General features: G+C 51.0%; 1 protein-coding gene across 9 annotated transcripts in view; it reads left to right on the top strand.

Moving 5' to 3' along the window:
- The window catches only part of CDH23 (cadherin related 23), a 433939-nt gene that overhangs the window by 45728 nt on the left and 371606 nt on the right, over positions 1–16605 (top strand). For all 9 annotated transcript variants that reach the window (XR_006270872.1, XM_043476661.1, XM_043476663.1 and 6 more), the window contains exons 2-3: positions 2939–3010; positions 10373–10450. Coding sequence is in view for 8 of the 9 variants with exons in the window: in XM_043476661.1 (XP_043332596.1) it covers positions 2944–3010; positions 10373–10450 (145 nt within the window). In the remaining variant the exon portion in view is untranslated. The remainder of the gene's footprint in view (positions 1–2938; positions 3011–10372; positions 10451–16605) is intronic.

Here is a 16605-nt window from a genome sequence, read left to right as displayed (position 1 = left end):
CACCTGGGAATCCCAGCAAGGTGTGATGGAAATGGTGTGGGACTCAGGTCCAATCCTAGGTGAGCTCTCTGAGTCTTAATTTCCTCATCTATAAAATGGGGACTATAATATCTACATTTTAGAGAGATTTGGGAGGACTGAATAAAGTCGTACCTATGAAAATCCCAGTAAGTGTTCATTCATTTTCTTCCTTCCTTCCTTCCACTGTGAACTTCCTGCAACACCCAGCAGAACGTGTGCACTCCCAGCTATTTGTGGATGATCTTCTTAGCAGATGTTGTTTAATTCTCATAACAGCTGGTTTCCAAAGGCAGAGAGCTGGAGATTTTTTTTAAAAGACACTCACTCACTGTGAGATGTCAGATTGTCACTTAATTGCTCTGTGCCTCGGTTTCTCCACTTGTAAATCAGGGATAATGCTAGCAGTGCTGGCTAGCTTCTTCTCAGGATATGATAGGCTAACACAAGATAACAGATGGAAAGTGGTTTGAACATTTAGAAAAAGGCATCGTGTTCAACCTTGCTGGCAGTTAGGGAAATGCAAATTAAAGCAACAAGGCCATACCGTTTTTCATGCATCCGATTGGCAGCCATTTAAAAGAGGGATGACTTCCAGGTGGGCGCAGAGGCCCTCTCATACACTGTTGGAGGGAGTGGGAATTGCCACAGCCTTTCAGAAGGTAATATGACAATGTCTGAGAGAAGTTTACATATGTGCTCTGTGTTGTATTTAATTGGCCCATTAATGCTACTATTGGAGAACTAAGATTAAGAGCAAAGTCCCAACCCAGTTATGTGTGGCGAGATGTGCACTGCAACATTGCCTGTGTGGCAGGAACCTGGAAACACCCAGATGCCCAACAATAGGGCTGTTTGTCTCCATGACAAAACATCCGTACCATGAGCTGTTACCCAGCTCTGAAAATGGAGGAGGTGGATATGGCAGTGTCGACCTGGAGAGTTATGTGTGAATTATCATGACATGAGAAAAGTGAGTTTCTTTTGTGTAGAGGGTATCTCCATCATCCTGAAGAGAAACAGCAGCCACATCACTGACGCGCGTCTGTAGTGCGAACGGATCTGCTTGGCTCGGGAGAAAGGCCTTGCAGGATGCATACCAGGCCCAAGCTGCCTGCTCTGGCCATCAGATGGGTCATGTTTGGCTCATGAAAATGGAATTATTTGCCAACAAGTAAAAATTGAATTCATATTAAAAGCCAAATTTCCAGCTTTTCATTGAGAACACTCGGAAGCTCCGGGCACACTGGACCCACATTCCCTCTTGGCTGAAACACATCAGCAGTGGTTGCTTTTGTACAGAGCACGTGGCCTCCGAATGGCCGTCTTCCCCACCACTGGGTCTCCTCATTTCTGTGCCCTGCCTGGCCCCTGGGATAGGCTCTTGACCTTTGGAAACACAAAGGGGTGGCAATATAGGGCTATGATGGGGGCATTTGTCTTTTATGATGTGAAAACATCTTAGAATCTTTTCTTTCCCACATTTCTGTTTCACACCTGATAATTAGAACATCTTAAGTACAGTATTCCAGGGAAACACAGGGTACCATGGGCCACTGTGTGTGGTGTGGGGCAGGCTCCATCCTGCACTCCGCACGAGGCTGGGAGAGGGAGCTGGCTCCAAGTCCGGAACCAAGGGACTGTACTCTGGGCCCTTTCTGAAGCCCTCAGTCTGAGATCTTGCAGAGATGTAGAAGTCTCTCCACAAAAGCCCTTTTCTTCAGCTCCCGCCACCTCCCCAGGGCTTTCCTGATCATGTATTGATGAGGCAGGAGGCACGTCACCTTGGAACCAGATGCTGACCTCACCACTCACTAGTTGGGGGTCTCTGAGCAAATTTTTAAGGCTCTCAGCCTCTAGACCTTTATAAACTGGGAAGGGTAATGCCTCCCAGGCGAGGGGCATAGTAAGCGCTGCCTGAAGGAGGGTATGTGGACCCTTGGCTGGGCTGTGGGCTTGATGTGAGACACGGAGGTGGGACAGCACTAACAGACTATTTAGTGGGAGGCAGGGATTCCCAGCTGAGGAGTGCGGGCCTCTCTTGGTGTCACTGCAGGGCTCCAGGGAGGCCTGCAGGTGAAATAAGGAACCAGAGACCATGGCCCTGCTGTCATGGGGCTGGGCTTGAAGGGTGGGGCAAATCCCCACATCTGAAGGCTTAGGGATGGGAGCCTGCCTTGCTGAGCCTCTGGCTGCTGGATCCCAAATCTCTCTAGAGCTTAGCTAGACAGAAAAATCCAGATCCAACTTCCCACAGACTTGCTGGGGGCCCTGGGCAAGTTACCTCCCTTCTCTGTGCCTCTTTGGATACTGTGGCCTGGTGCATCCTTTCATATCCAAGGTTATGAGATGATATGCAGATATAAAAACAGGAAAGGACATGCTTGTTGGGCACTTTAGCTGAGGGAGTGGGGGGCGGGGTCGGAGCAGTGGGTCTGCTAGCCACACTGAGATCCCTGCCTTCCTGCTCAGTGCCTGTGTCCTAACTGTCCCCACTTACCAGGTTCCATCGCTCTTGAGGGATGCTATCCTAGAGTGGCAGGCAGCAGCCCTTTCCTCCACCCGTGGAGCCTAGTGTATGTCACAGACCTGTCCCTGTGCCTCTGAGCTCTGCCCACAGGCTATGCAACCCGCCTCCACGAGGGCAAAGAGGAGACTGTTGCCCCTGCCCTCATCTCCATCACTCTCAGGCTGCTGTGCTATACCCAGCGTTGGACGATGACAAAATCAGAGGCTGCAGACCCTCTCTTCCTCCCCATGCCCTCTCCCCACCCCCAACCCCCGTTTGCCTCAATTCCGTCTCCTCCTGTCTGAGACCCAGTTCTCCTGGGAGCAGCAGGGGTGGGCAGTGCTGGAGGGGCTGGAAGAGCAGGGCAGCTCCAACAGGCAGCTTCTCACCCTCTCCCCCTTTTGTCCTCAGGAGCCATGAGGTGCCACGTAGCCTCCAGCTGCCTTGTGGTCTGGCTTTCTGTGCTCATCTCTGGATGCTGGGGTAAGTCCAACCCTCTGCCTTCTCCCCCGACAGCAGGTATGGGTGGCCAGGCTTGATGATATGTGGTTGGGGTTTGTGCTCTGGGACTCCAGAGACCAGCCTTGCTATGTGTGATACTGGGCACGCACATCCCTCTCTGGGCCTCAGTTGCTTCTGTAGGATTCACAGGGCTGAAAATACCAGCCATCCCCAGGGCCTGGGACGCAGGAGGGAAGGGGAGGAGCCTTGAGAAATACTTGTGCTCTAAGGGAGGCATCTGTGACAATGAACTGTCCTTCTGGGATGCGGGGACAGGCCCTGGTTCTCTTCAGCTCCACGGTTGTCTCCTGAGCACCTGCTATGCATCTCCTGTTTGTCCAGCTCTGGGGGTATGGAAGAAATGACATTCTCAGGAGTCAAGTCTCATCGGGGAGAAAGACACGGGTGGAACTGCTATGAGCAGGGTGAATAAAGTGGTAATAAAGGCTGCACAGAGCTCCAGAGAAGCCCATTAGAAGAAAAACTCCATTGGGCCTGTGGGCACAGGAGAGCCTGACAGAAGGGAGATGTTTCATCTGGGCCCTGAAGACTGAGTTGTTTAAGAAAGAGGGATGGAGGGCATCCTGGAGGAGGGAACAGCCTGAGCGAGGGGGTGGCTGCCAGGAGTCTCTCCTCCCTGCAGGGAGGACCAGCCCTCCTTCCCCTGGGCCTGCAGCAGCCAGGTCAGTGCCAGCTCTAGTGCCCACGGAGGAGGCCAGGGAAGGCCTGGGCATTTGCCTCTCCTGGACAGCGAGAGCAAAGCAGCTCTGATCTGCAGGAAGGAAGGCCAGCAGGCACAGCTGGCTCGGTGTCCCCCAGGGCCAGGGCGCCCTCAGGGAAGAGCTATGGGAACGGCATGCCAGGCGACACAGGCAAGCACATTCCTGAGGGGGGCCGGCTCCTTCTCCCACTCCAGGGAGCCGGGAGCCTCTGGAGGAAGCCAGAGCTTCATGCTTGGTGGGTTGCCGCTGGCGTCCTGCTGCCCGAGAGTCCCATGAAAGTTGCCAGTCCTGGCTTCCAGACTGGGAGTAGTCTTTGCTGGAATGCCTCTGCAGTGGGGAGCTCACTCCCACCCAGGCAGCCCAGGATGACAGCACAGCCTCAGAGACTCTCGGGGCAGATCTGGAAGGGGTCTCAGACCCTCTCTCCACTCCTGGCCCACTTCACAAAGGAGAAGACTGGTGCCTGCAGAAGCAACAGGCCCAGGGTCGTACAGAGCAGGGCCCAACTGGGTCTCCATCCAGGTCCCTGTCCTCTACTGGGGCTTTGGTCAAAAAATCCAGGCCCCTGCCCCTCTCTGCCCCATTCACAGAGGCCTCAGTAGGGGGCACCCGAGACCAGCTCTGACCCTCTGGCTTTGCTGGAAGATGTCCTCAGCCTCCTCAGGGACTTCATGAGCTTGGACATTCATACCCTCCCCACCCCATTAAAAAGAAATATACATGTAAAAGTAAAGCAGGTGCTAAGAGCTCGGCTGCCTTCCTGGAAGAGGTGGCAGTCTCCCCTTGAGCTCTCTAAATTAGAGATTGTTCATGCATCCTAAGTGGGCACACGGCAGCAGCGTGGAGCCAAGCTGCTGTGTTCCAGCCCCACTTCTCCAGGGGGTTCTCTTGGGCAAGTTTCTTAGCTTCTCCGTGTTTCAGCTTCCTTCTCTAAAATAGGAAGGACAATAGGACTCTGCTTCTTACATTGTCAGAATGACCAGATGAATTAATATTTATATCAAGCACTTAGAATAGTGCCTAGCACATCTTAAGTGCTAAATAAGTGTTCAGTTCAGTTCAGTTGCTCAGTCCGACTCTTTGCGACCCCATGGGCTGCAGCACACCAGGCTTCTTTGTCCGTCACCAACTCCCAGAGCTTACTCAAGCTCATGTCCATTGAGTCGGTGATGCCATCCAACCATCTCATCCTTAAGTGTTAGCTCTTTTATTATCATTTTCACTTCTCTCTAAGAGGAGAAAAATGGGGTGCGGAAAACAAAGGAGTTAAGGCCTTTCCCTAGGCCACCCAGCCATTCTCTAGCCTGCCTGTGAGCTAGCCTGCTTTGCATGTGTGTGTATATGTATGTATTTATGTGTATAAGTCATTGCTGGCACAGTCCCCTTTCCTGGGCCCGGTGGGGGGCAGCCAGTGTGGTTCCTCTGGCACGATGGGGCCATGTAGCCCCAGCTGATCTCTCCTCCCGTTCCTGGCAGTCAGTGATAGGTCAGGCCTAGGGACAGACACCCCTCCCCGATGTCATATCTCTTTGTCAGCCTGTCCTCTCTGCCGATGATTTCTACACCCCCTCCCAACATCCCGCCTGCTTCCGTGTGCTCCCTGGCATTCCTCACTGTGGGCCTGTGGGCTTATTGGAAAGGCAGGAGGCGAAGGCCTAAGGAGACCTGCTCTGCCCCTGTCTAGCCTGGCCAGTGAGCCTCCTGCCGGGTCCCACAGGCCCCGGGTGTGAGGGGCCCCTGACGGTGAGCCCCCAGGCTTCCCCACATCAGGCCCCTCACCGCTGCGCTCCCAGGGGCCACACTGCAGTCGCCGTAACAGTGATGGTGTGCACGGGATACCTTTGACGGGGAGCTGTAGGGCGGGAGGGCAGTGAGGGCTTTTTGTCCTTATCTTGAGGCTGGGCAGTAGTAGCCAGAGAGGTGGAGCAATTTGCCCAGGTCACGTGGCAGCAGGTGGCAGGGCTTACAAGGCCTCAGTCCTGGGTGCTGCTCCACGTGCCTTGTCCTGGGCACCTTCTGGTCTTGGATTGGGGGGCAGGGCGTAGGGCTCTACCCCACGTGGACCTCAGTGAGAACCTTGGTACCTGCAGAGGCCTGGGGAGGCGGACTTGGGCTGAAATCGGGCCTTCCTGGTTCCAGTCCAGGCTCTGCCACTTGCGGTATTCCTCGAGCTGCAAGAATTCCCTGTCCCATCCCACAGCTCTGAGTGAAGTTGTGCTTCCTGGCCTGGTAGACACCTGGTCCTTCCCACACTGAGTGTCTTGACCACTCCACTCCTGCACCTTCCCAGCTTCGCTTCCTTCCCAAATCTTTCCCTTCCTCGCCTTTGTGGGGAGGGCCTGTCGTCCAGCACGTGCAGCCCAAATTCGCCTTCTCCCTTCTCCCCTCAGGCCTGTGATGGTTTAAAGCTTGAATCTTGTTTGTGTGTTTGAAACATTTAAAGCTGGTGGACTCACATCTACTTTGTAGGGAAGGATCAGTGTGAGTGGGCCCGGGATGTGCGGAGAAGGCGTCCTGGGCTGAGTGAACAGTAGGTGCCAGAGCAGGGAATGAGCTGTGTGGAGAGGAGACAGAGGGTTGCATCGTGGTTGCAGGCAACTGGACTCCCCTTCCTTGCAGAAGAGTCACTGTGGTCCCCTCCCCTTGCCACACTCACTCACATTCCCACTTGGCCAGAGGCGTCAAGGCTCCTGAGGCAGGAGGACACAGCCTCCGCGCCTTAAAAGTATCTTTAAGCGAACAAGTGACCTGTGGGCCCGCCCCTTTCCCACTCTTCCCAGGACCCTCCCAGCCCCCACTGGCAGCCCAAGGCTGCTGGGCTTCCTGGGGTAGCAGCCTGTTACCAGAACTCAGTCCTGCTTGGTATGTGGCAGGCGACACATGTCCCCCGGGCTCTGCCCAGCTGCCCGTGCAGGACTCCCAGTGGCTGATTATTGGCAGGTTGTATGAAACAAAATTTGAAAAAGAACGATGCTGCTGCGGGTGATGTTTTTCTGGCTGATTTCCCTCTCCCACCAGCCTGAGCCCACCCTATATTCTCTGGGCACCTCTGGGCCTTCTCCCCTGGCTCAGCCATTTTCCATCAGGGAGCCCAAGTCCCCCAGCAGGGATCCATCCCCCTCTGGCTGCATGGGCAGCACTGTCATTAATTTTTGTTGTTGCTCATTCACTAAGTCACGTCTGACTCTTTGCGACCCCATGGACTATAGCATGCCAGGCTCCTGTGTCCTACACTGTCTCCCAGAGTTTGCTCAAATTCATGTCCATTGAGTCAGTGATGCTATCTAACCATCTTGGTGTTAATCATAGCTACCACTTATCGAAAGCTTGCTGTGTTCGAGAGCATGGTGCTAAGCACTTTATGTATGTAATCTCATTTAATCCCCATCACAGCAAAGAAGTTAAGTCTTGTTGTTATCGCTATTCTACACCTGAGTAAACTGAGGTTCGGGAAGGTTGCATGATTAGAAAGAGGTGCAGGGACGTTCCAAACAAAAGGGAAACCCTTGATCACTGGCCTGTTTCTGAGACTGCTGTGTTTGTGAGGAGCCCCAGATTCCTCATATGAGAGGGTAGAAGGGTGTGGATGAAATTCAGTGGTCAGGGAGGGCTTCTTGAAAGAAGAGACATCTAAGACAAAAACTTGAAGAATGACTAGGGATTTGGCAAGAGAAGGCAGAAGGGCCAGCAGTCCAGGGCAGGAGGGGAGAAAGAGGCTACAATGCTTGCAGAACCGGAAATGACACAGCTTGGTGCCTGAGTGAAGGCAGGTGGAGGTGGGAATCCCGGTAGTCCTGCCTGTTCCCCACTAGGAGGTCTCAGGCAATGAGGGAAGTGCTGGCCTCTGTGTTCTTGGGCCTGGCCTAAACTCTGAGGGAGCCAGGTCCGCGGAAATGAGGGAGGAGAGGGCTGTAGCCCATCCACATTCAGGGCCCCTGGAAGACCCAGCACAAGCCGCTAAAGTGCGTGCTGCACAATACTGGCCCCATGTGAGACCGGCCAGCCCCCGGCCCCCAGTGGGCAGGGTCAGAGGGGGAAGTGCCCTCACTTGCCTACTGGGGTGTTTTCCAATACCAACAACCAGTTCTCTAACTCTCCAGACACTGACTGTGTGTCCAACAATTCAGTTCAATCCTGATGCTAAGTACCTGGAGCTAGTGTCAGAGTCCACAGATTTAGGGGTTCAGCTGTACTTTAGATTCTAGTGGTGAGTCCCAGGCCACCTGTACTTCTGACCAACAAGCTATAAATCAGGGCTTCCTCCTAGCCCTTCTCAGGTTCAGTTAGCGAGAATGACTCACAGAACGCAGGGAAGTAGTTCACTTATTACATTTACTGGTTGAATATAAAGCATAAAGCGTACAACTCAGGAACAGCCAGATGGAAGAGATGCATGGGATGAGGTCTGTGTGTGGGGTGGGGGGGCTGGGATCAGGTGGAGTTTCCATGTTTCTCTAGGTGCACCATCCTTCCAGCACATCAATGTGTTCACCAACCTGGAAGCTCATCAAATCTTGGAAATCTCCAGCCCCTCTTCCCTCCTCCCTAAGGTTGGGGATGGACTGAAAGTTCCCATCAAATCACTTGGTCTTTAGTGATTGGCCCCTTCCTGAGGTTTTCTGTAGAGGCTCCACTCTAAATCATCTCATTGGGAAAAAGGAACCCTCCTATCCCATTGGTGGGAGTGTAAATTGGTGCAGCCTCTATGGAGAACAGTATGGAGGTTCCTTAAAAAACTAAAAATAGTTACCATGTGATCCAGCATTCCCACTCCTGGGCATATATCTGGAGAAAACTCTATTTCAAAAAGATACATGCATCCCAGTGTTTATAGCAGTATTATTTATAGTAGTCAAGACATGGAAGCAACCTAAATGTCCATCAACAGAGGACTGGATAAAGAAGATGTGGTACATGTATACAATGGAATACTACTCAGCCATAAAATGAATGCAGTAATGCCATTTGCAGTTACATGGATACAACCAGAGTTTATCATACTAAGTGAAGTAAGTCAGACAGACAAAGACAAATAGCAGTGATGCTACTTATACATGGAATCTAAAATATGACACAACTGAACTTATTTACAAAACAGAAACAGACCCACAGACATAAAAAAAAAGCTTATGGTTACTAGAGGGGAAAGGTAGGGGGAGGGATAAATTAAGAATTTGGAATTAGCAGATCCAAACTACTATATATAAAATAAATAGCTAAGAAGGTTCTACCATTCATCACAAGGAACTATATTCAATATCTTATAATAAACTATATAGTGGAAAAGAACATGAAAAGAACTGAATCACTTTTCTTTCTCCAGAAATTAACACAGCATTGTAAATTAACATACTTTAAAATTTTTTTAATTAAAAAAAATCACCTCATTTGCATAAACTTTCAGTTCAGTTCAGTTGCTCAGTTGTGTCTGACTCTGAGACCCCATGGACTGTAGCACACTAGGCTTCCCTGTCCATCACCAGCTCCCAGAGCTTGAACAAACTCATGTCCATCGAGTTGGTGATGCCATCCAACCGCCTCATCCTCTGTCGTCCATTTCTCCTCCTGTCTTGAATCTTTCCCAGCATCAGGGTCTTTTCTAATGAGTCATTTCTTCATATCAGGTGGCCAAAGTATTGCATAAACTTAGGTGTGGTCAAAGGAACTCCTTATGAGTAACAAAAGACACTGCTCTTGCTCTGAAAAATTCCAAGGAGTTTTGAAGCTCTGTGCCAAGCCAAATTCTGGGCACCAGAGTTCCAGTGGTTAACAAAGTAGACGGCTCTTTTCCTTACCAAGCTCCCACTCTGTGTATAGCTGGGCTGCCCAGCAGAAATACAGTGTGAGCCACAAGTGTGATCTTAAATTTTCTAGGAATGGCATTAGAAAAGAAACAGGTGCAACTCATTTTAATAATGTATTTTACATAATCCAGTATAGCTACAGTATTATCATTTCCACACATAATCAATATAAAAGATGAATGAGATATTTTATACTCACTTTTCCATACAGGGCTTCCCTGATAGCTCAATTGGTAAAGAATCTGCCTGTAATGAAGAAGACCCCAGTTCAATTCCTGGGTCGGGATGATCCGCCAGAGAAGGGATAGGTTACCCACTCCAGTATTCTTGGGCTTCCCTTCTGGCTCAACTGGTAAAGAATCTGCCTGCAATGTGGGAGACCTGGGTTTGATCCCTGGGTTGGGAAGATTCACTGGAGAAGGGAAAAGCTGCCCACTCCAGTATCCTGGCCTGGAGAATTCCATGAACTGTATAGTCTGTAGGGTTGCAAAGAGTCGGACACAACTGAGAGACTTTCACTTTCCATACAAGGTCTTCAAAAACCTGTGTATATTTTTACATTTCATCACATCCTAATGTGGACCAGGGCTCAATAGCTACACGTGGCTGCTGGCCTGGCTGACCAAATGACCTCACAGCCTTCTGCCTGCCTTCCTAGTTACTCCTGGTTTGCCTTGAGGCAGAGCAGCGAGCTACCAGGGGCCGTGGCACTGGATGCAGAGTCAGTGCCCATTGTAGCCTCTACTCTGCGCCCCTTGCAGAACGCATGGAATTGGCATGAGGGTACTTGACTGATGCTCTTCTTCTCTAACTTCCAGGCCAGGTGAACCGACTGCCCTTCTTCACCAACCACTTCTTTGACACATACCTGCTGATCAGTGAGGATACGCCTGTGGGTGAGTTGGCACAAGGGCTGGTGGGCATGCAGGGTGGTATGGGGTGGCCTCCTTTCCCACAAGTGAAAGAGATCTTAGACATGGAGATGATAATCCCCCTGTGATTGGAACCTCTCCCATGGTGTCCCTGATGGATGTTCATGTGGTCTCTTCTTGGTTGCCTCCAGGGATGGGGCACTCACTACTTCCTGTGATGGCCCATTCCAAAAGAGAGGAGGTCTCAGTATCAAAGATTTTATCACATTAAGCCCAAGTTGCTTAACTTTCACTTCTCCATTAATTTTGTCCTACAAAATGGCTTGTTCTTCTTCCTTGTGAAAATTTGAAGATGGAAGCTCTTATAATTTGATTTGCAGCCTTTTGTACTTTTCTGTGATTACTGAGTTTTCTCTGCACTGGGTATGCCTGTTTTTTGTCATTAAAAAAAAAAACTGTTTAGGAAGTGATCATGAGCATCTTGGTCCGTGCCCCTCACCACCTCCCACCTGCCCCAACTTGACTCACCTCATCACCCAGGTCTGTCCTCGTGAGCCCTTCCTGAGGGCCAGGCTCCTTTACCTGCAGCTGGAGGTCGGCAGACGTAGCCCCATGGCCTTAGCCCAGCTCTAGGGATCCCGAAGCTTCTCAAGAAATGGGGTTGACTTGATCAAACCCATCTTGCAGCTGTGCTGGTGGGACAGCACTGGTCCTGTGTGTGTGTGTTAGTCATTCACTCATGTTTGACTCTTTGTGACCCCATGGACTGTAGCTGGCCAGGTTCCTCTGTCCATGGAATTCTTCAGGCAAGAATACTGGAGTGGGTAGCCACTCCCTTCTCTAGGGGATCTTCCCCATCCAGGGATTGAATCCGGGTCTCCCGCACCGCAGGCAGATTCTTTACCATCTGAGCCACCAAGGAAGCCTGTGAGCACAGAGGAAAACCACGCCACGTCACATTCACCAACACTCCCTCTTGTGTCCTTTCATTCTTGTCTGTTTTAGAGAAAGTGCTTGTAATCTGGGGCTTCTTACCCTCAGATCTGCCTGCTTTGTGGGTATCAGGGTAGAGCTGTGTACCAGGAGCAGTATACATAAAGGGCCAGCATGGTGCATCTTTCGGGAGCATCACTTGTACTTGAAAGTGAATTCTTAAACTTAGTGTCATTTATGTAAATTAAAATAGATCTAGTAATACAGCCTCACTGATTTGTTTGACTATTCAGTCTGTTTCAGTCTTCCAGTGTTTTATCTTGAACTGATACTTAGTGTAAGTAAAAAGGTCAGAGTTGGGATTCCTGGTTTAAGTATCATGCTTTGTCATTTTAATGAAAGTTCAGTGATTTCAAGGCATATTATGAATAATGGGTATACATTTTACAGCAGTAAATTTCTTCAGAAAATTTTTCTGTAGTTAGGTTTAAGTTATTTACAATCAAACAAGTCATTATGTGGTAAGGGGCTTAATATTCCTGAAAGAAATGGATATCTGACTAATGCCAACCAGCTGGTCAGATTTTTTCTGGTTTTAGATGTCACATGTATTTTGAAGGTAAAAGGATAAAATGAGTGAGCTTTGTCATGATTCACTATTCTAGAACTTGCATGACCTTTATTGTGTTTCCTCTGGAATGTTCTTGAAATTTTAGTTTACTAAAGATAGCTTATTAGACTTGCCAACTTACTGCTCAGCTGTATCTTTGTGAACAAGTGATATGCCCTTACAATTGTATACAGTCTGGTATGTGCAACAATGTGGAGATTCCTCAAATGATTTAAATAAAATGCTTGAACACTGAAAAAAAAAAAAGAAAGTGAAGTAGGATGGCTTGGAGAGGGGAGGGCTCTGAAGATATTTAACTAATAGGTCATTTAAAGCACTCTTTCATATATGTAAAACCAAACCTAAATGCAAAATTCTTCAAAGAAAATGTTTGCTTGAAGAGGAGAGACTTAGTGGGCCCCAGACTCACCCCTGCTGTTTGCAGGGATGCACAAGCAGCCCCCTGCAGAGGTCTTTCCTTCCAGTCTTCCTTTTTTTGTGGATGGGTGCCAGACACAGCAGGTGTGTTTCTGACTGTTGTGGGGCTTGTCCCCATGGCCCAGTGATGCTCTGGGGCAGTGGGGGCCACTGTGTAGAAAGTAGCCTCTCTTTTGATGGTTTGCAGGCCCACACATCAGTGTTGTGAGGCTGGGTTTGGGGTTTGGTGCTCGGGGATGTGGTGTTTGAAGTGTTATCCCAGAAGGAGGCAGATTGCTTCTCTGGAATATTCTCCCAGAGACTTAGATCACCTTCTGAGGAGTGGAAAGGATGGCTGGCAATCTTTTGGGGACCGTGCTGAGCTATTCCCCCAAACTGAGTTGGGTCAGGGCTGTTGTTTGTGGGCTCCTGGATTCTTCCTGGCTCCTCCCCAGGCCCAGACATGGCGTGGGGCTGGCATGGAGCCAGCAGAGCAGAGGCCCATTGCACGTGGACCCATAAATGATGAATGTTAGCAGTGTTTATCACCATTCGGGGTTCTACTTTTTTCAGTTCATTCACCAGTTTATCGGATATAGACGGGGTGCCCCCCTGTGCCAGGCCCGAGTGCTGTGAATTCAGAGAGGAACTTGACAGAGGGATAAAGAAACCAGAGTCATGGGTAGTAGCAGCTGCGCTGGTCACCTGGATAAGCCCCAGTGGGGATTGGAGGGGGAGGGTCATGCCCCTGGGGGCAGGGAGAAGCAGAAGTTTGGGGGAGGTGATGGCACTTGAGCTAAGTCCCAAAAGGGTCCTTTCCATTTCTTCACACGCTGTTTCCTGTGGCTGGTTTTTGTGTCTGTCTGAACCTCATCCTCCTGGAGAGTCCTTCAGGGTGGAAGAAATATATCTGGGACAGGTGAGATCCCTGAGGCAGAGCTGTGGCCAGCCAGTCACTAGTTGGGGCTGCTGATGGAGAGGCAAAGGCCCGTCAGGTGAGTGGTGCTACCGCTTGTGGCCCTGCACTGCCCCGCTCAGCCCTGAGTGGCGGGTTCTCTGAGGCCTGTGCTGCAGGGAGGCGGGTGGGGTGCCCCCAGTGAACACACCAGCAGGCCCTGCTCCAGTTACCTTTGGCCCCAGCTCTTGATCATCTCCTGGAGATGCTGACATCGGTTGGCCTCCAGGAACAACTCCTAGGACTCGACCCGTTATGGCTGCACTTGGCAGCCACAGCAGTGGTGTCCATCTGCGGCAGTGGGGATTGATCCCAGCTCTGGGAGGCCGCAGGAGTGAGAGAGGAGTCAGTGAGCTGGAAGACAGCCCTGCTCACCTCTCTGGGCAGGGCCAGTGCTGAGCGGGCCTGCACTGTCCTCCTTGCTTCCTTTTACATGAGGATGACAGAGCCCAGTTCCACCCTGAAGGTCAGGCACCCAGTTTCCATTCCTTGCTGTGTGGCATTGGGCACGGTGCCATATCTCTCTCAGCCTCTGTCTCCCCATCTCACCAATGAGAGGGCATTGGAAAGGTGGGCCCCAGTGAGTTTTGGCCTGGGCAGTCCTGCTAGCCCAGGGTATTGTATCTCTGGGCCCTCAGATAACACAGCCCTGGAAACCTCCAGTGAGTGTTGTCACCTACTTGCCCTGGGCCGCTCAGAGTGGATGTGAAGTCATGTGGACATGCCAGGATGCAGGCCTCTGACTAGCAGTGGCCAGGGTGAGGGTAAGGGTTCAAACAGCTTGTTAGGGGACTGGCCCTCTGCTTGCTGTGTGGAACGAGGTGGCCTAGAGACTTGACTTTGAAGCTTGGCTCTCACTACCCTTTGCTCTCTGAATCTTGGTGCTCCGAACTGTAAAATGGGATGGAATAGTTTCCCCTCTGGATCATTGGCATGTGTACATACCTTGTTGTTAACTCGAAAGCCTCCATGCCTGGAATGCTTTGTTCTTAAGGAAAAGAGGATTTACCTGTGGCCCAGGGATGACTGGTTTACTGTCCCACCAGCCACCAGTTTGCAGGGGAGACAAACAAGCACGTAGATGAGCTGGGTCCAGTGGGGTGGCTAGTGCCAGTGGCTAGAACCAGAGCCCAAATTAGTCAGCTCACCAGAGGAGGCGGTCAGAGCTGTGAGCAGACCAAACTTCCAACTGGGAAGATAATCTGGGACAGATTATCTGGCTTCTGCCTGGACCCCCAGTGATGGGGAACTCAGGATCTTATCAGGCTGCCCATTTCTGTTCTTGGAGACAGTTCCGGGGATGAAAAAGTCTTCGTAATATTACTATGAAACCTGTCCCTAAAACTCCTATGCATTGAACCTAATTCTGAAATTTATAGAATAATAAATTGGAAATTTATAGAATAATAATGATAACTATGATATACAATGTATATATAATTATATTATTATAATGACGGTGTTTATTGAGTGTTCGAGGCAGTGTCCTGAGTGTTTTGTTTTTAAATTCCTTTTAAGAATGGAAGGAAGATAGAGTTTGGCTACAGGCTCTGTCAGGATGTAGTTTCTGTGAATGTGCTTTCCTGGGCTAGAGATTAGGACTTTCATTCACCTCAAACCTTCTGAGCATTTCTATTCTTTATGCTCTTGCCTCAATTTCCGACCACAGGCCAGCAGCCCTGTGCTCGGGAGCAGAATGGGAGGGCACAGCCCGGCCATCTGAAATCCCGTGCACAGGCTGCTTGTTCCGTCTCTGTCTCCTCCTATCTTAGCTTCCAATTGCCTCTGTGCAATGTTCTTTTGTAGACCATCTCCCAGCAGAAAAAGACAGAAGCCAAATGAAGTCATCAAGCAGCTCTGCCTTCCCCCGGCCTGTTAACATCCAGGGCCCCCTTGTCCTTGCATGTCTTCTCCAGACGTGAACCTCAGTCACTGACAGCAGAGCCTGGCCTGGGCAGAGCAGAGCAAGGGGACAGCGAGCACTTAATGGTCAGGCTGCTTGGCATTGCCCACACCTTGGCCCTGACTGTCAGCAGCAAGTGGCTGTGTGGCACCTTTAGAATGAGGGACAGGGTACAAGGATGCCATCTCTGATTGCCTTCCCCAATCCATTCCAACCACTCCACCAGTTTTGCTCATGTTGAGATCACTGACCACCTCCCCGTGGCTAAAGCCGACCTAATCCTCAGGCCTTGTGGCCTTTCAGCAGCGATGTTTATCTCTTCCAGGGCATTACCTCTAGCTGTGCCTTCTCAGTCTGTTTCCCCCACCACCCCCTCATGGAGTGACTCATCCACTCCAGCCACATCAGTTTTCTTGCCATTCCTTGAGCACGAAAGGTGAGTTCCCACCTCTTGCCCTTTGCAGTTGCTGCTCCTTTTGCCGGGAACATGATGGGCCTCCGTTGGTCAGTCAAGTTGATTCAGATGCCGCTGCTTCCGTGCGGCCTTCTGGGTTTCTCCAGGCAGGGTTCAAGCGCTGCTTCCTTTGCTTTCTCCTTCTCTGCTCGTCCAATCACAGAGCTGTTGTTACTCAGCTCCTCCTCTGTCTCCCGTGTTGCCTCATGAATCCTTCCAGGTGCCCAGGCATCTCCGTGTCTCCTGAGCCCACCCCTGTGCCTGGCTCATGCCCAGGGCTCCAGGTGCCTTGGGGCAGGAGTGAAGTCTAGAGCTTGTGAGTGGCAGGGGTTGGGGGACCTTCCAAGGCGGGGACTAGGGCTGGCTGCATGCCAGCTCGCTATCCTCCTGGAGTCTCAGGCCAGGCGACCCTGCCGCCCAAAGGTGTTAGGAGCGAGGTGTGGGTGATGACAAGGATGGCTGCCCAGGGAGAGCACCCAGGAGAGCATGCCCCCCAGGTGGCACAGGTGCGGTCTGGGCCTGCGCTTGTGAATGGCAAAGCCCACATTGCACCAAGGGTCATGTTTTTATTATTCCAGCTGCCTGCTGGGCCTGTATGTGACGTATTTTCTAGGGACACTCAGGGTGCTGAGCTCTGACTGGCCTCCAGGGAGGGACACAGAAACAGCCTGGCTTGGAGGCACCAAGCTGATTTAGGATTCTGAGGGGGATGGAGGGCATCTAGTCCATCTACCTTGGCTGCCACCCAATCCTCATTCTTCAGGTCCTGGAGGGGGCAGGGTTCCTCAGGGTGGGGTCCCAAGGTCACTCATCCTATCCCAATTCTAAATATCCCCAGCCTAAAGCCTCCCACGTGCCCAGAGAAAGGAGTGAGAACTCTTTATCATACATAGCCCGTCACACACCG

This window comes from Cervus canadensis, chromosome 8 (assembly GCF_019320065.1).
Source record: "Cervus canadensis isolate Bull #8, Minnesota chromosome 8, ASM1932006v1, whole genome shotgun sequence".
Classification (NCBI taxonomy): Eukaryota; Metazoa; Chordata; class Mammalia; order Artiodactyla; family Cervidae; genus Cervus; species Cervus canadensis.
The sequence above is the reverse complement of the archived record's forward strand: the minus strand, read 5'-3'. Positions and strand labels throughout refer to the sequence as shown.